The sequence below is a fragment of the Saccoglossus kowalevskii genome, chromosome 6, assembly GCF_978046115.1.
Source record: "Saccoglossus kowalevskii chromosome 6, keSacKowa6.1, whole genome shotgun sequence".
Classification (NCBI taxonomy): Eukaryota; Metazoa; Hemichordata; class Enteropneusta; family Harrimaniidae; genus Saccoglossus; species Saccoglossus kowalevskii.
In genome coordinates, this window is record NC_140646.1 from 35,882,745 (window position 1) to 35,909,790 (window position 27,046).

Genomic DNA, 27,046 nt, shown 5'->3' on the forward strand with positions numbered 1-27,046 from the left:
TTTATTCCCAAATCCACATATTTATTAAAAGTATAAAAAAATGTCATAGAAAAAATGTTTGAATAGTTCTGACCACAAATTAACTTTCAGTTTTTCAACTTGAAGACAAATATGATTATAGCTTTAAGGAGTAAATATTTAGTAATTTTTCACCAATCAACATAATAAATCCTTATCTGGTTAACAAGTCATTGCCAGTGCTCAAGACCTTGTCTATTGAGAATCTAGATTAAATAACAAATGAATGAATGGATGGATGGATGAATGGATGGATGGATGGATAAAAACTAATGATTCACAATCACTGAATCACAAGTGAATATAAAAGTTCTGAAACAATTCAATAACATTTTGCAAAAAAAAATACTGGTTAAAATTTAGGTGTATTAACATATTACTTCATGTCCCTTATAGAATAATATAACATGTAATATAAAAGTTCCCAAATAATAAAGCAGTTAATTGTAATACATATATTGGCAATATAAAATACTAAACTGTTTGAAAAAGTTAGGAAAATATGCATATCACATTCATATATTCATAAAAAAACAAAAACATATCAGCCTACTGCACTGTCTAATTGAGAGATATTGGAGAGCATATTACTAATATCTGGTTCTCAATATCAGGAGTAACCACAAGTACAAGATAATTTTATGTGAGATTTAACCAATATCTTGAAAAATGTACATAGAGCACAAACCCAAATGAAAATTGGATAAAAACAGGCCATCAATTCATGACATCAAATTCATTCACTGTGAAGTTCATTATACAATATAAAATATATAATATTCAAAATAAACCAGATAATTGCAATTACGCCCATTGTATAATACACTAAAAACAAATTGTAAACTTACAACACATTATTTCTGATAAGCACTTCAAAAAATCACTTCAAATTAATTGAATGAATATTTAGTTCATGACAAAAGTATAAATATATAGTTATGTACATGAAGTGAAATAATTATAAGTGAGGTCAATGTAACATGATTTTCAATACAAAACACAAGATGGAAGTCTGTTTGAGAGAATACAAGAAATTCATAAACCTCCACATAATTCTTTTATTTCAAGACAACCATTCTGTCTGTAAGATCCAATTATTTTAACCCTAATACTACTGGTAGTATATGCTTTTCAGCTTCAAAAAAATGGTTGATTCCTGAGGGTTATCCTGAACTTACAGTAACTCCACAAATCATTTAAACTTAATCCACGTTTCCACTATATGCATATACACATACATACGTAAATGGAGAAAAAATTATTGGTATAATAGAAGCGATTTAGTTTATTTTACCACTGGGAATTACCGTATTTATCTGAACCATTGCAGTGGGTGATGGGACATATTTTGGGAGATCCCCAGAACCGAAACACAGCGTGATGTTTTTTGTCCTTTTTTTCTCGACATTGTGTCAATGTGAACTTCAATTGTTTTACTCGTAACATAAACTTAACTACTGTCATTTATGTGTTTTAAATTCCTGATGAATATCACAATTTTGTTTTGTATCCTGCTATTAATTTGCACTCTTGATTTTTACAAATGCGTTTTTAACACTTACTCTATTTATTAGTTTGCAGCACTAAAAATTGCCCAGGTGTTGCAACATTGCCCACAGACAATCTTTAGCAGTGGTGATGTTTCAGATAAATATGGCAATTAGAACCACCAGTTATGCAATAGACATATAATTGTGAGTATTGTACTATAATTCTAATACAATATCTAATGGTATATAGTCACGATGTATTACATCATCTTGAATTCCTAATTGATTGGCAGGTCAATCAATCTTTTGTATGAAAATCGTTAGACTCATATTAAAACACTAAAAGAGGGACCCGCTCAATCCCATGGATTGCACCAAAGAATCATGGGACACTATTGTTTATGTTGTTTACAAAGTTTATTTATCTTTTGTTGTCCATTGTAATTTTAATCCAGAAAGTAAATTTGTTGTGAGATTAGGCTTAACTGGAAGTGCCCCTTTAACAGTGTTCATCTGTATACATTAGGTGCCATTGGTGCACTTGGCATTGGTGATGGTGCACTTGGCATTGGTGATGGTGCCGTTGCCTGCATAGTGTGATATGATGGCTTCTTTGGTTTAATTCCACGTTTTTTCATCCAGCTCACAAACTGATCCGGGATTTCTGCTAGTACTTCCTTAGCTAGCCGTGCCTGGCTCATGACTAGGTCTCTCTCTCCTTCAAAGTCACGGAATGGAACAAACTGATAGAAAAATAAACAAACATTTTGAAACACATGCCAATTCATCGCATGACAACACCTTCCCAAAAACATTTTTTGTTTAGTATTAGGCCAGACTTTTTTTATTCCTTGTTTCGCAAGTTTTTATAAGGCAATTTTTTTGATGAGGGTGGAAAAATAAATAAAATTAATTCTTTTTTTCTATTAGATTTGTGTGATTCTCAAAGAATTGTAAGTGAGATCATTGATTGGAGAGAAAAATGAAATAAAATTTTATTCCATGTATAACCTTGTTTCTCATCTGCGCGAGACTTTGGTACTTTGATCATGATACTCCCACGAAAATGCAACTTGGATTTTTTATGTGGCGGTCGGTAAAAAAATTAAGATAAAAATAATATTTTTTTACAAGTTAGCGGGCGCGAGAAATTACGCTGAATTAAAATTATATTTTTATTTCATTTTCATCTCCTGTTCATTCTGCGGGTTCACGAAACAAGGGATAATAAAAGTCTGGCCTTACTATATCATGCTACATACAATTTTTATCATATAATGCAATTACTTATATAATATAACATTACGTATAGCCATTTTTCCAGAAAAAGCATTAGAGATAACATAACCATGGTAACCAAGTCGTTGGTATAAGCAAACTGTAGTTCAATACTCACCTGTACTATATCTCGTTCAGCGTAAACACCCTGTGAAGACAACCGGACATCATCTCCATCCAACTCCTCCATAGCTGTGAACAAATAAAAACAGCATCAAATTATTAAATATTTTTGCAAGTATATGGAATGATAATGAAACACCCCAACATAGTATGTTTAACATGGAGAACAAAGGATTTGATTGTATGAAAACTACAATATAAATATGCCCTGATCAAACATTTACAGAATTATCTTGACAGTCAGTTAGCAAGATGACTTGCAATAGACCATTTTCCGTACATTGCGAGAATCACGCGTTATGCGTGAAATCGAACGTAAAAACAGGACAAACAAAGGTCATAGCGTCGTAGTGGCATCAAACATCGCGTGGGATTCGACAAACGCGAAAGTATTTTGGGGACATTTTCATGCTTAATAATGTGCTGTCCACATTTGATGATAGGCAATTTCGATTAAGTAAGGGTATTCGGAAGCAATATTCTTCTGTCGAAGATTGGCCGGTCGGTGTGAGCTACGAAATAAGGAAATTCGAGTTCAAAATCAAATCGTTCGATTTATGCGGCAGACGTTCGACGCGCGTCTTTCATGCATCTCGCGAGATCTCGCAATTGTACGGAAAATCACCTATTGAAAAATACTGGGTTTTGTCCAATCTAGACTTGACGGCGCCATTACATTGATGCACACACAGTTTAGGTCATTCCATTATCATAGCAGATGAGGGTGAAGTGCAATTTTATAAAATGAAAACAGGTTTTTTTTGAAGTGTTAATATTTCCTGAATTACGTACAATGTAGATGAACAAGATATGACGAATAGATTTCTTCTATCAGATTTGTTCATTTTACGGCAATTTCAATATTTCTCTATTTTTGGTTACTTCCAAAAACCAGCCCAATATGGTTTGGTACTTGATAGGTTGGATTACTTTCAGATTGTCATGATGATGTCATTAGTTTTTTATTTTCTATCAGTCCAACTACTTTAAGTATGTTCTTATAGGACAGTCAAACTCCTTCAGGTCATATGTTTATATATACATATGGTGTGTGAATTGATAATGTATAATTATTCATGCCAGGTTCTTATTCTTTAAATAAATATTTTTTTTTAAAAACCACTATAAATTTTGATGATGTCAATGACCGATTTTTTTCATAGTTGATGTGAATGTTCTGCTTTGCATGATATTATACCTAGCAACCATGTCTATGTCATGTTTAAAATTGCTTTTTTCATGATATAGCATTATAGTGTTCTATTCTCCTGTACATTAGTTTACAATGAGAGGGTGGTCACATGATCTCATTAGTATGCATAAATGTTATTACAAGCATACTATTCTAGTGAGAGGGTGGTCACATGATCTCATTAGTATGCATAAATGTTATTACAAGCATACTATTCTAGTACAGATATGTGAGGTTGGCTTGGCCAAAGTAACCAATACTATGCACATACCAACTAACAACAATATTTGGTGAACATAAACATTAAATGCTAATATACTGAGTAAAAAGAACATTTTGGACACCTAGCAACCCATAGAAACCATTTCAAAAAGGTGTATAACCAAATGTTCCTAACCAATACAGTTCATACTTCGATTACACATTATTTTCTTTAAAGTTTGTTGGTTTGTATGTCCCTAGCAACCATCGACATATTTATAGCAGTATTATGTTAATAACCTATTGGCCCAATTTTAACCTATTTACAAACATAAATAGCGACAATATTCAAGGCATAGAGATATAGAGAAACATAGAGATAAGGAGTTACAAGAAATTCATTAAAAAGCTGACCTGAAAAATCTTCGTTTCCCACGCCAACTATAATGATTGACATTGGTAGTTTGGCAGCCTGGTGGATAAAGATAGCAATAATATGAAATTTGCAATGGGTAGGTTTACCAATTCTGAATCAAATCACAATAAATGACGTGCATCATTAAAGTTTACGAGTACAGACAGCACCACATTTAAATGAAAGTGGATCAGGCACACCTGAGAAATGATTGATGACATGTTGAAAAAACTGTGCATATGAATACCATTATGTCTTTGTCTTGTATCAACTTGGAACATGAAAATAACACCAGCATTATTACAGCCATTTTGAATCATCAAATGCAACGAAATATCATTAACCCATTAAAGCCAAGATACATGTATGCCACTGATGAAATGTCCAAATGTTGCTTTTGAGGACTAAACTGGACGGTCAGTTAAACAACAACAAATCAATATTCATAGATATAGCACTATTTAGGGACGACGTCAAAAGATCGATGTCGGATAAAAAACTTAATTCCTTTAGTTTTTTTCCAAACCCCCCTACCCCCCACTGAAACTTAATTGATAAATAGTCATGGCGTCAGACTACATTCACCATTAAATACAAATTGATAATCGGACAGTAGTATTGCATAGCAGTTGGTTGTCGGGTGGGTGTAAAGAGAGTTTACAAATGCACCTTATTTGACGCACAGATTTACACTCGAAGCAAACCATTTTTCTGTTTTTTTTTCTCTTTTCGGTTATTTCTGTCCATGATTGGATAGAACTACAAATACTCCAAGATTTTTTTGACTTCATTAAAAAATAAAATCGTTTTTGTAGGATGGAAACTTTTTGAGGTCAAAACCCCCCATCCCCAAACTAAAAGAAATAAGTTTTTTATCCGACATCGATCTTTTGACGTCGTCCCTTATTTATCTATTTTATTAAACTAAATTGGTCAATGCATGTTCTGGTAATGATTAGAAAAAAAAAATTCAAAACAAAATGTCTATCAGTAACCTTTTTTGAATAGAATCCCAAAACAAACTGACATGCATCAGTAACCCATTATGGTGACCAACCACTGTATAGATGTACATTTGTATCGCAGTGAAGAAAAGTGAATGGACAACTATATAACTTACACCAACAATAGCTGCCTTTGTTTGTGCCATATCACAAATACATCCATCAGTCACAATCAGCAATACAAAATACTCCGTGCCATCGAGGCGGGCTGCTGCAAACCTAAAATACAAAATAAATTAGAATAAATCTGCAGAACAGCTTATTAATATAAAAGTAATTTGAATGTTTGAGAACCTTACCTGGCAACGTGATTGACAACTGGAGCAAAAAGTGTAGGACCATAGAGTTGTACTGCATGTAAGGAGTTCTTGTATGCTTGCAGTATTCCTTCCAATCCAGCGCAATATGGATTAGTAGGATTAAAATTCTGAATGAAAACCAAAAAAAAAACAATATCAGTGTCGTAAAACAAGCAGCCTATCGGCTGAGATAGCTCCGCTGTTAGCAATGCACATTTCAATTAAAGAACTAAAGACATCATTAGAAAATGAACAATATGTATAGTATCAAAGCAATCGGACTTACAGTTTTTAACAAGAAGTCAAAAATATTACTTTCTACCAAAAATGACAAAAATATTCACCAAAATTAGAGAATTGAAGATATCATCACGAAATGAACAAATCTGAGAAAGGTCTACATGTAGTATCTATATATGTAATATCAAAGCAATTGAACTTTTGGTTTTTAGCAACTCGAAAATATCACTTTTAACCAAAAATTACAAAAATATTCACCAAAATTAAAGAATCGAAGATATCATCACGAAATGAACAAATCTGAGAGAGGTCCACATGTAGTGCCTATATATGTAATATCAAAGCAATTGGACTTGCGGTTTTTAACAAGAAGTCGAAAATATCACTTTTTACCAAAAATTACAAAAATATTCACCAAAATTAGAGAATTGAAGACATCATCACAAAATGAACAAATCTGAGAGAGATCTACATGTAGTACCTATATATGTAATATCAAAGCAATCGGACTTGCGGTTTTTAACAAGAAGTCGAAAATATCACTTTTTACCAAAAATTACAAAAATATTCACCAAAATTAGAGAATTGAAGATATCAACATGAAATGAACAAACCTAAGAGAGGTCTACCCAAGGTACATATACACCAAGTATCAAAGCATTCAGGCTTGTAGTTTTCAAGAAGAAGTCGAAAAAGTAAAACATTTTTGACATGGACGACGACGGACAATCACTCATATGACAAGCAGCCTATCGGCTGAGATAGCTCCGCTGTTAGCAATGCACATTTCAATTAAAGAACTGAAGACATCATTAGAAAATGAACAATATGAATAGTATCAAAGCAATCGGACTTACAGTTTTTAACAAGAAGTCGAAAATATCACTTTTTACCAAAAATTACAAAAATATTCACCAAAATAAATTAATTAGAGAATTGAAGATATCATCACAAAACGAACAAATCTGAGAGAGGTCCACATGTAGTACCTATATATGTAATATCAAAGCAATCGGACTTGCGGTTTTTAACAAGAAGTCAAAAATATCACTTTTTACCAAAAATGACAAAAATATTCACCAAAATTAGAGAATTGAAGATATCATCACGAAATAAACAAATCTGAGAGAGGTCCACATGTAGTACCTATATATGTAGTATCAAAGCAATTGGACTTGCGGTTTTTAACAAGAAGTCGAAAATATCACTTTTCACCAAAAAATGACAAAAATATTCACCAAAATTAGAGAATTAAAGATATCATTACAAAATGAACAAATCTGAGAGAGGTCCACATGTAGTACCTATATATGTAATATCAAAGCATTTGCACTTGCGGTTTTTAACAACAAGTCGAAAATATCAGTTTTTACCAAAAATGACAAAAATATTCACCAAAATTAAAGAATTAAAGATATCATTACAAAATTAACAAATCTGAGAGAGGTCCACATGTAGTACCTATATATGTAGTATCAAAGCAATTGGACTTGCGGTTTTTAACAAGAAGTCGAAAATATCAGTTTTTACCAAAAATGACAAAAATATTCACCAAAATTAAAGAATTAAAGATATCATTACAAAATTAACAAATCTGAGAGAGGTCCACATGTAGTACCTATAGATGTAATATCAAAGCAATTGCACTTGCGGTTTTTAACAAGAAGTCGAAAATATCAGTTTTTACCAAAAATGACAAAAATATTCACCAAAATTAGAGAATTAAAGATATCAACATGAAATGAACAAACCTAAGAGAGGTCTACCCAAGGTACATATACACCAAGTATCAAAGCATTTAGGCTTGTAGTTTTCAAGAAGAAGTCGAAAAAGTAAAACATTGACACGGACGACGGACGACGACGACGGATGACGACGACGACGGACAATCACTCATATGATAAGCTCAGCTCGACAAAGTCGACAGCGGAGCTAATAAGCTCCGCTCGACAAAATCGACAGCGGAGCTAAAAATGACCACTGCAAGATTTCAGTGTAGTAAAAAATTGACGAGACTTACATAGATATAACAGAATAAATTATGGACATAAATGATTGTGTAAGGAAATAAAAAAGTACACTAAATTTGGATTGTAAAATAGTCATCTATTGATAAGAAATAATATGGAAGAATTACAATATTTTTGTACGAAACAATTAAGCCATATTTTAAAGATAAAGCATACAATAAATTTAAGTTCTCGTTTATTGGTGCTTGAATTAAAGATGTGCCCAAAATATAATGCAGAAACGGATGTATATGTGAATAGAAGTGTTCGATGCATTACAAAACAACACAAGGTTGCTAGGTCCATGAGATGTAGATCACTGTTAACAAAATATAATAGAAGTGACGATCATGAACCACTGATGTCTTAGAGGTGACTAATCACTGGTCTCACATTGTAATACATATCAAGTAATAAGTATATCTTGACAAGTCATAAGTGATCTACATAGAGCTGTTATTAGGAATGCTGTCTTGCATAATATCTTTTACAGACAAGTCATATTTGGTAATTCTCTGTTCATGTATTTCAAACAAGTTTTTGAAAAACTTATTGAAAGACTATTTCTCGAAGAACCTTGCTTATCTAGCTTTGCAGATACTGACTTGACTACGCAGTTGCTGTGTTGCTGCATGGATACACACATACATACATTAACACCTGCATTTCTAGATTGAAGCAAACATGCACAAATTGGACATGTAACATTCTAACGCAGTGTCCAGATATTTCAAATAGACTCAAATTATTTACACAACTGCTCAGATTGCAATCAGATTCAGTGTCACACAATTGAAGCAAAGCTTATATAATTTTAAAGCAAGGCACAATTTACAAATTGACAGTGCAATTATACTTACCATGAAAAATTCATGTGAAACTCTGCCATCTGGAGGTAGTCTTGCACCAAATCCAAGAGCAGGAAATAATTTATCAGTATCATAGTCTTGGATGATTTCACCCACTGCTCTCAGAGCTCTTTCATAATGATTAGGGTTGTATGGGTTGATGTAATGCAAAGAGGTGGGCTGAACGGGATTACCTGGGAATTGAAAACATATGATAAAGGAATTTGTTCAAATAGGAAAATGTTTTCGTCTGCACTGATGCACAAAAAGTAGGGATGAGACCATGTTTTTTTATCAAAATTTACTTTTGTGATTTTCTGAATCTACATTCAATCCTCCTTATTGTATATAACTGATTTTTATCTCATATGAAACACATGGACAAATGGGTATCAATTAGAATATTGAATTACCCTATCTCACTTTTCCATGTCATTAGCATGGAAAAAATGGGTCAACAAAAGCGATTTTTTAATATTCATCAGACAATATCTTTGTACGTAGATGCTGTAGCATGATAAGTAATATATCATTTTAGACCAAATGCTTTCCATCGATGTTAGGTTAGGTTTTGGCCATTATTGTTCTGGTTAAAACCATCAAAATGTTTCTAGCAAAAAGGAGTGGAGATTCGCAGAAACTAATCTGTCATTGTAGCAATTGTGATTTTTTTCTGAAGCGGTGGTGGTATGCACTGCACATCGCCTACTGGTGGTATGCACTGCACATCTCTTAATGGTGGTATGCACTGCACATCTCTTAATGGTGGTATGCACTGCACATCGCCTACTGGTGGTATACACTGCACATCGCCTACTGATGGTATGCACTGCACACGGCCTACTGGTGGTATGCACTGCACATCTCTTAATGGTGGTATGCACTGCACATCTCTTAATGGTGGTATGCACTGCACACGGCCTACTGGTGGTATGCACTGCACATCGCCTACTGGTGGTATGCACTGCACATCTCCTACTGGTGGTATGCACTGCACATCTCTTAATGGTGGTATGCACTGCACACGGCCTACTGGTGGTATGCACTGCACATCTCTTAATGGTGGTATGCACTGCACACGGCCTACTGGTGGTATGCACTGCACATCGCCTACTGGTGGTATGCACTGCACATCACCTACTGGTGGTATGCACTGCACATCGCCTACTGATGGTATGCACTGCACACGGCCTACTGGTGGTATGCACTGCACATCTCTTAATGGTGGTATGCACTGCACATCTCTTAATGGTGGTATGCACTGCACATCGCCTACTGATGGTATGCACTGCACACGGCCTACTGGTGGTATGCACTGCACATCTCTTAATGGTGGTATGCACTGCACATCTCTTAATGGTGGTATGCACTGCACATCGCCTACTGGTGGTATACACTGCACATCGCCTACTGGTGGTATGCACTGCACATCTCTTAATGGTGGTATGCACTGCACATCTCTTAATGGTGGTATGCACTGCACACGGCCTACTGGTGGTATGCACTGCACATCGCCTACTGGTGGTATACACTGCACATCACCTACTGGTGGTATGCACTGCACATCTCTTAATGGTGGTATGCACTGCACACGGCCTACTGGTGGTATGCACTGCACATCGCCTACTGGTGGTATACACTGCACATCACCTACTGGTGGTATGCACTGCACATCTCTTAATGGTGGTATGCACTGCACACGGCCTACTGGTGGTATGCACTGCACACGGCCTACTGGTGGTATGCACTGCACATCGCCTACTGGTGGTATGCACTGCACATCTCCTACTGGTGGTATGCACTGCACATCGCCTACTGATGGTATGCACTGCACACGGCCTACTGGTGATATGCACTGCACATCTCTTAATGGTGGTATGCACTGCACATCTCTTAATGGTGGTATGCACTGCACACGGCCTACTGGTGGTATGCACTGCACATCGCCTACTGGTGGTATGCACTGCACATCACCTACTGGTGGTATGCACTGCACATCGCCTACTGATGGTATGCACTGCACACGGCCTACTGGTGGTATGCACTGCACATCTCTTAATGGTGGTATGCACTGCACATCTCTTAATGGTGGTATGCACTGCACATCGCCTACTGGTGGTATGCACTGCACATCACCTACTGGTGGTATGCACTGCACATCGCCTACTGATGGTATGCACTGCACACGGCCTACTGGTGGTATGCACTGCACATCTCTTAATGGTGGTATGCACTGCACATCTCTTAATGGTGGTATGCACTGCGCATCATCTACTGATGGTATGCACTGCACACGGCCTACTGGTGGTATGCACTGCACATCTCTTAATGGTGGTATGCACTGCACATCTCTTAATGGTGGTATGCACTGCACATCTCTTAATGGTGGTATGCACTGCACACGGCCTACTGGTGGTATGCACTGCACATCGCCTACTGGTGGTATGCACTGCACATCTCTTAATGGTGGTATGCACTGCACATCGCCTACTGGTGGTATACACTGCACATCACCTACTGGTGGTATGCACTGCACATCTCTTAATGGTGGTATGCACTGCACACGGCCTACTGGTGGTATGCACTGCACATCTCCTACTGGTGGTATGCACTGCACATCGCCTACTGATGGTATGCACTGCACACGGCCTACTGGTGGTATGCACTGCACATCTCTTAATGGTGGTATGCACTGCACATCGCCTACTGGTGGTATGCACTGCACATCACCTACTGGTGGTATGCACTGCACATCGCCTACTGATGGTATGCACTGCACACGGCCTACTGGTGGTATGCACTGCACATCTCTTAATGGTGGTATGCACTGCACATCTCTTAATGGTGGTATGCACTGCACATCTCTTAATGGTGGTATGCACTGCGCATCACCTACTGATGGTATGCACTGCGCATCACCTACTGATGGTATGCACTGCACACGGCCTACTGGTGGTATGCACTGCACATCTCTTAATGGTGGTATGCACTGCACATCTCTTAATGGTGGTATGCACTGCACACGGCCTACTGGTGGTATGCACTGCACATCGCCTACTGGTGGTATACACTGCACATCTCTTAATGGTGGTATGCACTGCACATCTCTTAATGATGGTATGCACTGCACATCGCCTACTGGTGGTATGCACTGCACATCGCCTACTGGTGGTATACACTGCACATCTCTTAATGGTGGTATGCACTGCACATCTCTTAATGGTGGTATGCACTGCACATCGCCTACTGGTGGTATGCACTGCACATCGCCTACTGGTGGTATGCACTGCACATCTCTTAATGGTGGTATGCACTGCACATCACCTACTGGTGGTATGCACTGCACATCACCTACTGGTGGTATGCACTGCACATCGCCTACTGGTGGTATGCACTGCACATCTCTTAATGGTGATATGCACTGCACATCGCCTACTGGTGGTATGCACTGCACACGGCCTACTGGTGATATGCACTGCACATCTCTTAATGGTGGTATGCACTGCACATCTCTTAATGGTGGTATGCACTGCACACGGCCTACTGGTGGTATGCACTGCACATCGCCTACTGGTGGTATACACTGCACATCACCTACTGGTGGTATGCACTGCACATCTCTTAATGGTGGTATGCACTGCACACGGCCTACTGGTGGTATGCACTGCACATCGCCTACTGGTGGTATACACTGCACATCACCTACTGGTGGTATGCACTGCACATCTCTTAATGGTGGTATGCACTGCACACGGCCTACTGGTGGTATGCACTGCACACGGCCTACTGGTGGTATGCACTGCACATCGCCTACTGGTGGTATGCACTGCACATCTCCTACTGGTGGTATGCACTGCACATCGCCTACTGGTGGTATGCACTGCACATCGCCTACTGGTGGTATGCACTGCACATCTCTTAATGGTGGTATGCACTGCACATCACCTACTGGTGGTATGCACTGCACATCACCTACTGGTGGTATGCACTGCACATCGCCTACTGGTGGTATGCACTGCACATCTCTTAATGGTGATATGCACTGCACATCGCCTACTGGTGGTATGCACTGCACACGGCCTACTGGTGATATGCACTGCACATCTCTTAATGGTGGTATGCACTGCACATCGCCTACTGGTGGTATGCACTGCACATCGCCTACTGGTGGTATGCACTGCACATCTCTTAATGGTGGTATGCACTGTACATCGCCTACTGGTGGTATGCACTGCACATCGCCTACTGGTGGTATGCACTGCACATCTCTTAATGGTGGTATGCACTGCACATCTCTTAATGGTGGTATGCACTGCACACGGCCTACTGGTGGTATACACTGCACATCTCTTAATGGTGGTATGCACTGCACATCGCCTACTCATAGTATGCACTGCACGTTGTGTACTGGTGGTATGCATTGTGTTCTGCATTCCAAACATGCATTCACCAATCTGACATCAACTAGACAAATAACAAATACTGTGTAAATAACCCTTACCATTGGATGCAGTAAAATCTATAGCAACTGTGAAATTGAGTTGAGTTCCTCCTCTGATGTAATCCAAAAATGAATGCTGTGGTTCCACACTACAACTCAGTAATGTAATCATGCCAGAATGCTTATAACTCTTCTTCTTTTTCTGTTTTACTTTATTAACACACTACGGAATACAACAATACTGTCATGTCAACGTGTATTATTCACTGAAGAAAATATAATTGTTCTCCATCATAAAACTATAATTGTAAAAGCTTAAATATTTTGATGGCAGGTGACAGACATTTCACTCTCTTGGTATATAGCACATTTTGCCACAAAAAGCATATTCTACATGACAAGGATTGAGATCATTTCCTGGCATAATCACATTATGGAAACTTAATGTGCTATCCCAGGATCAACTAGGCTCAGTTGAACACAAGATTCTTAATACAGTTTCTCACAAAGTTTTATTCATTTGTTAATGAATCTTGGCCAGTAGCTTGGTTTCTCCAATGATTCTATAGCACACAAAATCAGGATAGCAGTCCGCCCAGTTTTGGTGTACCACTAGAAGGATTTGTACTTGGGTTTATCCATATTGGATATGATAAAACAGTCTATTGGTATTACTCCAAGGATAACTAACTTTATAATTCATATTAACAAAATGCGTAAATTAGTACTTTACATTAATATTTGGTGTTATTTAGTGGATTGATTAACTGCTGACCTCATAATGGTTTCCAGCTCCTGGACCTTGTGATAACTGCCGTAGACTAGTAGTAAACTCACCAATTATTTCATGACTACAACAAAATCAAACTGGTTATTTCTTGGTTATTATAATAAGATACTGAGGTATAAAAAAAATATGCATCCAGGACATTTTTGGAATCATGCAGAAAAATATTTATTTCCATTCGGAAAAGTTTATATATTTTGATATTTTCTCAAAGCATTTTCTATCATGTGTATATTGTTCCCCCAAAAAATAAACATATTTTACTTCATGTACTATCTCAGATGTGGAAATAAAATATAGAATGCATCTGTTTTGTCCATGTGCATTGTGAGATGAGTAGCCATCAAAGTTCTGAAAACATTAAAATGAGAAAACAAAATTTTAAATCAAAATAATAAAAGTGATGTACTATTGCACATACCTGCCACTACTATTCCAGTCATAACACTCCACTTTAATAGTCCTATCATAGTCACCATTACATAGTGATCTAACCATTATACTAAATGGTTTCCAATTAGGATTCAATGTGTTTTTAATCACCTCGGTCTTGTGACAAATTGTGTACCTGAAAAAATCATTTCACAGTATATTCAGAGTGGATAATGTGCAGAGTCAAGAACACAAATCTATGATTGATAATTAGGTTGGACAATTTTTTAAAAATACTTACGATCCATCCTCATTACATCTATAAAACACCAGAAATGGATCTGATTTACCAAAGAAATCTTTTTTATCAAGTTTTTCTCCTTTGAACTGCATTGTCACTAAATCCTGTGGGGGAAACAAAAATAGTGAATATTATTACATATGTACTGCAGTTTATTTTGATTCGTCCCTGAAATCAAAATCGGTATTTCCACAACCCATATGCAAATGAGGTCTGAGAGCAAACAAAGTAGTCCCTTCTGGAGTACAGTTTTTCGAAATAAACAATATTTAGAAGTATGATATTTTCCCCTTGGGGTACATGAATATACTTGCCGAGTGAAATGAAATTTGAACAACAGTAATGATACTTTTAGGCAGTCACTTATTTTGGCCCAAACTAATTTGCATATCACCCATGCAATAATGTTTTTGGTATTTTCACGGTCTATATGCAAATGAACATGGTATTTTCATTGGCTACCGAACTATTTTTATTTTGTAAACACATTTTCGTCTGCTATTTTTATCCAGTTCAAATCGTTCAACAACATTTTTGGCATGTCAGGTGTACATCACATGGAATACTACGATTGGGAGAACTTAATGTATATTGACCACCTGGAAACTGAGTTTTATAAACCTTGAAGGGCTCTCAGAAGATCCACCAGCAGTAAAATCAGCGATTACTATGCAGCCGCAACCATCAGCATCGAGATACCAGGTTTCTGCTGGCGACGTTGCGGCGTTACTCAGTTCCAAATAAAAATTACCAACGCCAAAAGAGCAACATTTTAACCGGTAATCAAGACTCAGTCAATCCACGACCAGCAAGCAACATCACACACGAAGTTGTAGCGTGCAGCTCAGCGACAACCGCTGTCGACAAAAGTCATCCCGTCAGTGTCGTACCGCAGTTGCACGGCATGTTTGCCAATGCACAATTCTGTGGCGGAACTTTTTTTTTTAACTTCAACATAAACTGTGTATCATAGTCGTCCAGTTCAAGTTCTGGTTCTGCCGTGGTCCCAACTAAACGTCAACGAGTTATTTATTCGGACAGTGACTCAGATTAGACGCCTGATTATTTTAATTTCAAACAAACAGTGACACGCGTTCTCCGGGCGCGTTCTACACTGACACGCGCTGCTAGGGCGTAACACTTATATTGGAACATATTAATGGGCAATGGGGTTCCCCGACCTAAATTCCATCCCGGTTTGCACGTTCTTTCTTTAATACAAAATAATCAAGTATGGAACATATGTAATAATAACAGAACCCCACACCCTCCCCGTGGCTTTCGTTGCGTATGGAAGTTATTTTTACTCGAGATGCGGTGTATTCTGCTGTACTTTCACTCGCTTCGCTCGTGAAAGTACGGCCGCAGGATACACCGCATCACTCATAAAAATAACTTCCATACGCAACGAAAGCCACGGGGAGGGTGTGGGGGTTCTGTCATATTCTATATATGTCAAAGTTTATACATTGTTAACTTGTTGAATTCCAATTTAATTAATTAACGTTTGTCAATTTTCAGAAAAATTAAATAGCAACAGAAAACTATGTTCCTAAATACAAAAATAAATAGTAAAAAAAAGCTGGTGATATAATAATTATTATTATTAATAATAACTTTATTGACATTATTCATTTTGAATAGAACATAGTCAAATGCTATTCTAAGAAACGAAACAAAAAAGGAAACGAAGAAAATAAATATACTGTTGGCACTGGTTTAGAAAATGGCACTTTCGTTAATATAAACTGCCAGTTCTATAATTATGTATGTTGCCCATAATATATATAAACTTTGCTTCATTATCTAACATATTGAAATATAATATGAATGTATGACATATGTACATGGAAGATTTGATTACCAGAAAGTGCAGAGAATATTTTCACAGCTAGTGAGATTAATATGTAGATGACATTGCATACAAGCTAGTAGCTATTTTGTGAGGCTGGAAAGTCACTGTGGTCACAACCCACTTAATGTCAACTCACCCTACAGTCAGATAACTCTTCACATTGTAAAATGATAGTACCAGCATTCTTGGCAAGACCACTGAAAAAAAAAAGAATTCAATCATTGCTTCTAAAACAACAGAGCTATATTATAAAATCATCCATGTTTGTGTATTTGTAATCTATTCTAAATCTGTTTTCATTTTACATACAGCTATATTTAAGTTTGATTTACACTTAGTAGTGTCAAATCTTGAGCACCAATTTATTTTTATAATAGTAAGGTCATACTTTAATACCATACCAAAGTCCAATATTTTTTGTTTTTTACTGTATTTGTTTTGGCTGCACCGAAAGATCACCCAAGTGCTGAAACACTGCCTATGGGTGTTCTTTTCCAGTGTTCCAGATAAACACATTCGTTACCAGTATATAATAAAAATTCTAAATTTATTTTTTAAGTCAGCTGCCATTATTTTAGATTGCCACATTTAGCATATTTAAAAATTATTATATTAATTAATCTGAATTTATTTTGAATGTACTAATGTATTCACGAAAGCTGATAACTGCAGGGCAAAGATTGACTTATATTTTGGCATAAACATTGTTATAACCAAGAGTCTCTCTCGCTAAAATGTTTATTTATTACCTCCTGATGAGTGAGTGTTGTACATTCCCTCCACTCCCAAGTATTTCACCCAGACTAACTTGTACATATCCTATGAAGTCCTATAGAAGTACAAATTCAAACAATAAGGTCAGATGTTGCATGATGGGAAAGTAATTGGAACATTCCATTTACCTGAGAGGTAAAGTCATCCTTCCCCCATTAGATCCAACTATTGCACCCAGGGCACAAGTTGCAGCACCTAGAAAGTCCTGATGGTCAAAACAAAGCTAGATGTCATACTTTTAGTCTTTGTTTGGTTGTTTGTATTTTAGTAAGATTTATTCCATGATATTTAAGTATACGTATGTATCCCTGTAATCTTTTTATTAGTAAGACCCCTCTATTAGTTGGACCACCCATATTATGAGAAACTATATAGTGATAAGTTTGGTTTAACTCCATTGACAATTTGAATTCTACAAACTTGTTGCCAATGATGATACAACTCTTTTAATAATTCAACCACAAAAACAAAAATGTTATGTTTTGTTCTAAAAAAAACAATTACCTCCTAAATAAAACAATTTTTTTGTGGTCTAATTATGAAAGTAATTCCGGAGAAGCAGGCTCATACTTCAATTTCAAGTTGTTGTTTTTTAAATTAGCAAGCAATACTTCAATGTGTTCAAATACTAGTAAAAGTTTGTTAATTCATTTTCCACATTAGAATTTTATGCTTCAAAGACTGCAAAAACAAAACTTTTGAATTTATTTATTTGTATTAATGGGAAATTCTAATCAACGTTACTGACTCAGTGACATTGTTATTTAACCCATTATCAAAAAGATTTGTTACAAAGGATTCTGGGTATAAATATATAATTATAGATTTACACCCGTCATTAACATATACAATCTTATTCTAAGTTTTCTAATCAAAACAGATTACTTTACATTGCGCTGAAAGTGGACCTGAATAATGCTTAATAAATGAGATTTTGTTTGATATGATTGGTGTAGTGACAAATTGTAGTAAACAATGCACATGTATGAACACAGTGATAACACACATTCAATGTAAATAAAACACACAGTTAATATAGAATGCTACATGTGTGATATTTTCATGGTGCACACACCGCCTCTCCCAACCTCCCTGCACCGTCTCTCTCATGACCTCCCTGCACCGCCACACACACTCCCTGTATCTCCGTGATGCACATCGCCTCTCCTGATCTCCCTGCACCATCTCTCCCGACACCGCCACACACACTCCCGGTATCTCCGAGATGCACACCGCCTCTCCCGACCTCCCTGCACCGTCTCTCCTGACCTCCCTGCACTGCCACAAAGACAATATTCATCAAAATTAGAAAATTAAAGATATCATCACGAAATGAACAAATCTGAGAGAGGTCCACATGTGGTACCTATATAGGTAATATCAAAGCAATCGAACTTTATCACTTTTTACCAAAAATGACTAAAATATTCACCAAAATTAGAGAATTCAAGATATCATCACAAAATGAACAAATCTGAGAGAGGTCTACCCAAGGTACATATACACCAAACATTCAGACTTGTAGTTTTCAAGAAGAAGTCGAAAAAGTAAAACATTGACATATACAACGGACGACAACGATGGACAATCACTCATATGATAAGCTCCCCTGGACAAAGTCAACAGCAGAGCTAAAAATGGTACAATTAAAATTCTGATTGCCATTAAAAACCATGAATATTGTGTTCATGCATCATAATATACAACACTATTGTAATAGTACACTCACATGCTTTCTTAAGTCTTTGCTTTTTGAGTCTACATCATATCTGTGAAAATAATATTTTTATGAATGAGGTCATCGTATCCATGTATATGCCAATTCATGAAAATTTACTTTAAATTTATAATATTATGTATTCTATAAGTGTAAAAGTATCTGTTTGCCGATGATATACATAGTATAAACTGTACTTACAATTCAAATTTTAATTCTTGTCTTTCTTCAAAGAAATAATCTAATACAAATTTTGTGACAAAATCAGGATTAAGGTTGTCCCATATCACCTCTGTTCTGCCAAACTAAGGAACAAGTTAAAATAATATAGTTATAATGAACATCACAAACACGTACATACAATGCTGTTGCTTGTCTGAATTTCAAAAGTGATTTAGTACTATAAACGTGATATGCACCTTTTCAAGCTCTTTTTGATTAAAAGTCAACATTTTCAAGAGGACACATAGTATTATAATACTATGAAAAGTTGAACTTATTATTTCCATTGAAACACACTCAAATATGGCTCAAAAATAATTCTTGAATTGACCAGCAGCCTGTCAGCTGATATAGCTCTGCTGTTGATATATAATGAGAAAGAAATACTACAGAAATTAGTGAATCCATTTTCAAGGAGTGTACATATAAATATCAAAGCAATATATATATTTTCAGGAATAGTCAAAAATAGGATTTTTTACCAAAAGCATTCACTAAAATTGTGTTTTACAATGGCTGTCACTATCTATTGCGTTCCTGCAATTTGATAGGTAGTGACAAAAAATGTTGAGGGGAGTGAAACTCATGCGAACTTGTCAGGCTAGAGTTTCATTTAAGAAAAAAAAATGATAAAAAGTGAAACAAACCAAGAAAGAGGTGCAGAAAGAAGATAATTTACAAACCACTCACCTCAACAAAGTTTTTAGTTCCCATAGGTTGTATGAACATAACACACACTGAAATAAAAAAAAAAATACACATTGTGAAAACATTCACTTGTAGTTTGATTTTGTTGATTGATATTGCAAAATACATACAACTACCTGTGCACCTTTCAATCTAAAGCACAAGGTATTGGAAACAAATGTGGAGTGGGGTTGGGTGATGCAGTCAAAACATGTGTATAAAAAATACATGCACATCCACCAGTCATAGGAATTCATTGTACAAAATGTCGTTCAACAACAGCTTGAGGGGGCTGTTGGGTTTCAATAGAATACTGTTGTGTGAACAAAGAATATGTTATGAATATGAACCCAGATTTTTTAAATAATTCAGAACAACAAAAACTACTCCATCATTAACAATATATAATTTTTTCAGCCTATGTTACCAGGTTAGATTTTGATATATGGCATAATATCTCTGCCATAGGAACCTATGGTAAAAGTGTTATAATAGTGTCAAAATGGCGACTTTCCACTAAAATACAACCATCAATTTCTCGAAAAAAAAGGCTGGTGACCCCCAACTTTTTTTAGGTCAATATCCTAATATTGTCTTGAAGTACAATTTATTGCAAAATGAATAAATTCTGGGTATTTTAATTTATGAGTAGGCGTCTACCTTAAAGGCCCAATTCACTTGCCCCGGGCAAGTGTGAATTGGAGGTGTGGCTATTCTAATGAGTGTTGTTAATCACTTGCATAGCCTATGACGCATCCTGTTTCAGCGGTCCAGCATCACGTGACTTTGATTGACAGTAGTAATTATTCAAGATTAGTCGCGCATCCCTTTCCCCGGTTTATGTTTTTTTACTTTTATCCGCCAAAATCTCAGCTCGTACACAATTTATTGTCATAAATACTACACACAGTCACTGCTGTGATATTCATAGTCACATGCATCCACTTTGGCACGACATAATCGACCTGTAAGTTTGAGAAAACACGTTTTTACCGGAGCTTGGCTGGAGCTGTTTACTACAGCGTGACAAGCAAGGAAATAATCCTTATTGTTTAGGAGCGTATTTATAGTATACCTGGGCCTTTAACAATGGCTCACACATCATTTGAATGGTTTTATGAAAACCATGTAAACATACACTGGAACTTGTTGTATGTGAGGTATTTTGGTAACATGATACATGTATGAGATGAAATACGCTTTACTTCAGAAGAATTTACTAATATTAACGTAACATAATTTAAAACTTACTTGGGTCTGACTTTGAAAATGTATCCATATCAAGCAGATTCCTATTGAATGAAAAAATTAGACAATAATATTAATTAGAGAAAAAAATTATTAACTTCAGTACTCATCCTTTTAAAATTATGACAAATTAGCCACAATCTATATACAATTGATTCAGGCAAATGACTCAGACATGCGAATTAGTTAACCATTCGATAGTTTTATTCCGAACACTAAGAAATAACATGATGGTGGCACAACCAGAAAAGTGACAGATTGTAACAAACAAAATTGAGCGGTAAACCATGTGATTGGCTGAACACTATACATTGTATCTAAATATAACAATAACATAATCCATAAAAGTTATACATAAACTAAAACATATCTATGAGCTCCAACGATAAATTTAATTTTGTTCTTCATACTATAAACATATTCACATTATACAATCAGTGAAATCGGTTTTTCACAAAAGGGACATTGGTCAATTGAAATTAAAGGGTAGTAGTCGTCAATAATTAGGCTTTAATTAGCCTTTTTTGGGTGATATCAAAGGAGTCACGGGTGGTAATTAGTGCAAGTCGCGCCCAGGTCAAACCTCATACTTGTGATTTCTATTGTAAGAGCGCATTAGACTGTGGGGAAATCACAAACACAACTGTTGCACATGGGCAGCACGACGACCGCCACGCTTTAAAAGGGAACCTTCCATGCCCAGGGATTGCACCAAAGAATCATGGGACACTATTGTTTATGTTATCTACAATGTTTATCTATATTTTGTTATCCATTGTAATTTTAATCCAGAAAGTAAATCTGTTGTGAGATTAGGCTTAACTGGCAGTGCCGTAATTACAAGACGAATTTCACATTCTGTGAAACCATGGAGCTAGCCCCATAGTGAAACGGAGTATGGGAGATCCATTCATGTCTTTGCTAATGAGCACGTTTTGAAAAAACAGGTAACAAGAGTATGAATAACGCTAAGCGTTGACGGCGACGGCGCTTGCACAATGAAAAAAAAAAATACAGGTGCTTCCCGTTGGGCCGAAAAAAAAAAGGGTGTGTTTCCGGTAACCCGACCCTACCTAAAAATACGTCCTGATCCTAATTTTTTTTTCAACATATATAAGATTTTAATTTATTGCACAGTTTAAATTAAAAAAAAAAAAAAAAAATTGCTATTTGATGATGACGTTTTGTCTCTCGTCCCGACTTCCGATGGTGTTTGGAAACGTGTGGTCGATGATGCGTCTTTTAGCCAATCAGCGATCGCATACCACATCACGTGCCACCATTTTACCTATTTTTAGATTCCAAAATGGCCGCCTCCAGTGCAAGTGCGGTCGTCGTTTGTGCGATAAAAAATGTATGTTCAAAGCACAATGTTCGGACATCGAAGTCGTTTATTTCTCTAACAACTGAAACTTTTGAGGATTTCGAAGATTTCTACGCATGTACGGGACAATCGTTCTGTGAGTTTGCGTTAGCAGAGAACGAACATGGGCCGTGAACAAAAATCGGAAACACGGACTCGATGTTCAAATCGCCCGTGTCGAGCGTTGTCAATTCTTTTGGAACTAAATTCATAAAGTTCACTTGTGTCCCTGAGCCGGACAGCACGATGTGTTCGAAACTTGATAAATGCACAGAACCCGCATCGCCATAGACGTAAAATCAATTCGAAGTACTGATGTCTGCTTCGACTAAGAAAAAGTCTCTACCATTGATCAAAACCTCAAAGTACGTGTATAAACTATGGCGCTCTTATAAATAACGTTCGGTATTTATTGTTTACCTGTATTCAGGAAATATAAATGAGTTACTTTTAATTTGTAACTGAATTTGACAATCCATTAAATTTTAATATAAAGTGCCTACAAATTATTTTGTCCAATTATAAGATTAAGTAGGCTTCGTTATTCCGGGAATTTGACGTATTTATGTGTACCTATATATATTTGCAAATTTTATTTTAATGTAAAAACGGTGTGTTTTATAGCAATAAATGTTATAAATAGTCTTTTTTTAATTGATTTTATACAACTGTAAAAAATTAGAATAGCATAATTATATATTTTTTATATCCTAAAAACAACACACTTGCAAGTTGTAGGTAAATTAATATTTGTTTACAGTTCGGACGTAAAGAATGCAGCAGGTATACATTTTGTATCAAGGAAAGATAAGCTGCATGCACCAGTGAAGGGTATCTCCCATGCTGCACGAGACCCTATGAAAAATAAATGAACATTGAACATGGAAACTTGAATAAAACTTGAACATCTTTGAAACTTGTCTTTTTTCACATTCTATTTAGTTGGCCTCAGTTGAACTAGGTATCAACAATTGTCCTCAATGGCTGTTTTTGAATTCTGAGATCAACAAGATCCATTGAGTATGATACTTGATATCTTGGTGGTGTCAGTAATTTGAAACTAACTAATATCAGTTGCCAATGTGAGCAATTTTGACCAATATAAAGATTTATCATCTCAAAATATAAATTCAAATAATATTTGGGTATTGAATAAAGACCCAAATATATTCATGCTAATTATATTTTTTCAGCAAATTGTATTTCAACTTGTCGAAATTGTTTGAATGCAAAAAAAAAGATTAATAAAAAAAAAAGTAATCCGACCTACCCTACCTATTTTTTTCTAGCTCGTTACCTGAAACACACCTTTTTTTTTTTAGGCCTTGTCTGTTTACAGGTCAAATCTGGGTGACCCAAATCTCATTCACTAAATAAATACTCATGTTTGATGTATGTGGATGACCTCCTCCTTCTATCACAATCTAAAAATGGTCTGCAAAATGCAATACGCACAGTGGAAACATACTGCAAACAATGGAAACTAGATATCAATGTGTCAAAATCAAAAATTATCATTTTTAACAAGCAAGGTAAAATACTAAGCAAGTTCAGATTTCAAATTAATAGCCCAAAATTGGAAAACGTCTCATCATACTCCTACCTTGGTGTTAAAATCAATGCTACTGGTAAACTGAACAGAGCTCAAGAAGACCTTAGTCACAGAGCAATGAAGGCACTTTTTAAACTAAAACAATTACTCTATGCAGACCCAAATATCCCAATCAAAACACATCTGAAATTGTTTGATGCTATGGTTAAACCAATTTTACTCTACTGTAGTGAAATCTGGGAAAGCGATATTATTAATATGCACTCAACAGACTTGTTTAAACAATCCTTGCCTATGGAAAAATTACATCACAAAATGTGTAAGTACCTACTACAAGTAAACTGTAAAGCCACAAACTTGGCATGTTTACTTGAACTGGGAAGATATCCACTTATCATCTCAAGCATCAAACGTATGATTAATTACTGGCTGAAAATAAAACATGGATGAAAACACTCTGATCTCTGAGGCCTACAAACTTGGCACCAATTTGGACAAAGAAAACGTCAGTAATTGGACCACAGGCATAACAAAATTACTGAACCTTTTAGAAATTAGTGATGTTTGCGAAAAAAACTGTATTATCCCATTAGCTACAAAAAAAACTAAAAAATATGTTTGAGAAACACTGCACAGAAACAATGCATAATGACAATAAAGGCACTAATCACAAAAATAAACTTCGTACCTACAGACAGCTGAAAACTGATTTTGCACTTGAAAAATACCTTGAAATTATTAAAAACCCCATCCACAGATCATCTATGACTAAACTGAGGATAAGTGCCCACATACTTCAGATTGAAGTTGGGCGATATCACAACATAGATATCTCAAATAGAACATGCCCTGTCTGTGACTCCAATGAAATTGAAGATGAAGAACACTTTCTCTTCAATTGTAACCTGTACAAATTTGAAAGAGATGCTTTGTTTGAAAACGTAAACTTATCCGGTAATCTGAAAGCACTTCTCAATAACAAAAATTCTGAAACCGTCCAAGCAATTGCCAAGTTTATCAGCGACTGTTTCACTAAAAGAGAGAATTTCATGAAAAGCAATTTACCAGCTGCCTCAAAATAACACCAAAAAATATTTATATAATAATATTTTCACAGTATTACTATTTATTTCTTTTTTATTATTATTATTACTTATGTATTTTATTGTTCCTTATATCCTTATTGTATTCTAATCTAGATCCCAGAAGGGATACGATATCAATAAAGGTTGTTACACATACTCAATGCGTGCTGCAACAAGTACGCTCATCGATGAGATCCACTTACCGTCAGAGCTCGGACACGAAGCAGTCTACATGGAAAGTAGCTGACATACAAAACAGATATATTTGGCTGTTTTAATACAAGCCATGCTATGCGTCACGATAACTAAAAATATATGGTACGGGTTATTAACCGTGGCGTGAATACAAAATTTCGAGCCACCATCATCGTACGCCCAATTACGTAGCACTAACTATTCAGTGCACTGCTGGCGTCAATCAATCGCTTACCTGGCTGATACAGTGATTTCGACTTTCGTTGCTGGCACTGCCTGACCAGGATCCATCGAAAATCTAGGATTCGCCATGTTTACCTTCTGTGGACTGTCCGTCCTTGGTACAGACCAACTTCCTGGTTATAACACGTCGCATTGCATCATGGGTACTACGTTTCGCAATCAAACGGAAAACTCCATGATGATTCATGCTCACCGGTTTCGGGGAACGTGTATATATCATATACTTAGTTACATTGCGAAAAGAACAGTGTAGTTGCACATCTACAATCAATAATCTCACCAGACTAATCTTTTTATACGCTTAAGCCTTTTACGCAGTTTTTTTTTTTGCTCTACAAGTAATTGGTTGCCGGACACTGACAAATTATAGAATAATAAACAAGTAACCTGTAGAATGCTGTGTGGGTAATATTTTTATATTGATTTTTGTTGCATTTGCAGCAAATAGTTACCAAACAATGAGAAATCTATAGGATTGGATATACCTCTCAGCTGGCTTCACATGCATAGTTCAAGACTGCCTAACCGGTGCTTATACCAGGATTTAGTTGCAGCACTGTGGTCTGTGGTTACAGCTTCATTTTCCGAGTAATCACAAGAAATTGACGTTACAATAGAAAATAAAAGACTGGCACTCCCATACAATTAATAGCAAGTGAAATTCCTGGAATTGAAACATAGATTTTGAAGTCACTGGTGTAGGCATTGAATAACTTCAAGTTGGCATAAAGACGAGGTAGTTTATTTAATCAGTGCTGAACTAGAGGTTGAAATTATAATTAAGTTCGTTGTCATATAATTTGTTTATTTAAATTTCTCCTGAATTCAAATAGAATACACTGGTGAAAGGATGTTTTTGAGGTGTGGTTACATTGTGTATGGAGTGGTAGGGTTGGGTGTCATATAATTTTTTCATTTTCAACTCTCATGAAATCACACAGAATTTCACTTAATTTATTTTCGATGAAAAGTTTTCAAGCATACGGTGTGAATCAAATTTTCACTGTGCTGTGTCAAGTCTCAATAGAGTATGAGGGAAATGGCATTTTCACTGGAATTTATTTTAGCGGAAAAATGTTCACAGTGA

The 27,046-nt window shown here is 36.1% G+C and overlaps 1 protein-coding gene across 6 annotated transcripts; it reads right to left on the reverse strand.

The window, feature by feature from the left end:
- Positions 1-26,083, reverse strand: LOC100375756 (copine-8-like). 6 transcript variants are annotated; one of them, XM_085500467.1, is made up of 18 exons: positions 25,952-26,026; positions 21,525-21,565; positions 20,277-20,323; positions 19,566-19,669; positions 19,377-19,416; positions 18,723-18,925; positions 17,776-17,852; positions 17,010-17,070; positions 15,019-15,122; positions 14,767-14,913; positions 14,334-14,409; positions 13,619-13,781; positions 9,130-9,311; positions 6,021-6,148; positions 5,838-5,940; positions 4,717-4,774; positions 2,905-2,978; positions 1-2,251 (listed from the first exon to the last, which is right to left on the reverse strand). In XM_085500467.1, exons 6-18 carry the CDS (start codon positions 18,804-18,806, stop codon positions 2,018-2,020), a joined length of 1,491 nt encoding a protein of 496 aa, XP_085356593.1. In that variant the 5' UTR covers positions 18,807-18,925; positions 19,377-19,416; positions 19,566-19,669; positions 20,277-20,323; positions 21,525-21,565; positions 25,952-26,026; the 3' UTR covers positions 1-2,017. The 6 variants fall into 6 exon arrangements, 5 of the variants coding, with proteins under 5 accessions (XP_085356593.1, XP_085356590.1, XP_085356591.1 ...); XR_014929729.1 differs by lacking the exons at positions 17,776-17,852; positions 18,723-18,925 and adding exons at positions 4,918-4,988; positions 17,623-17,702 and having other exon boundaries at positions 2,188-2,251; positions 25,952-26,083; XM_085500464.1 differs by lacking the exons at positions 17,776-17,852; positions 18,723-18,925 and adding an exon at positions 17,623-17,702 and having other exon boundaries at positions 25,952-26,083.
- Positions 26,084-27,046: the final 963 nt, after the last annotated feature.

Coding starts and splice junctions, on each gene's coding strand:
- LOC100375756 (XM_085500464.1), bottom strand. CDS start 26,028: ATGGCGAATCCTAGATTTTCGATGGATCCTGGTCAGGCAGTGCCAGCA. Junction 14,914..15,018: donor AGATGTAATGAGGATGGATC/GTAAGTATTTTT, acceptor TGATTTTTTCAG/GTACACAATTTGTCACAAGA. Junction 6,149..9,129: donor TTTCACATGAATTTTTCATG/GTAAGTATAATT, acceptor GTTTTCATTCAG/AATTTTAATCCTACTAATCC.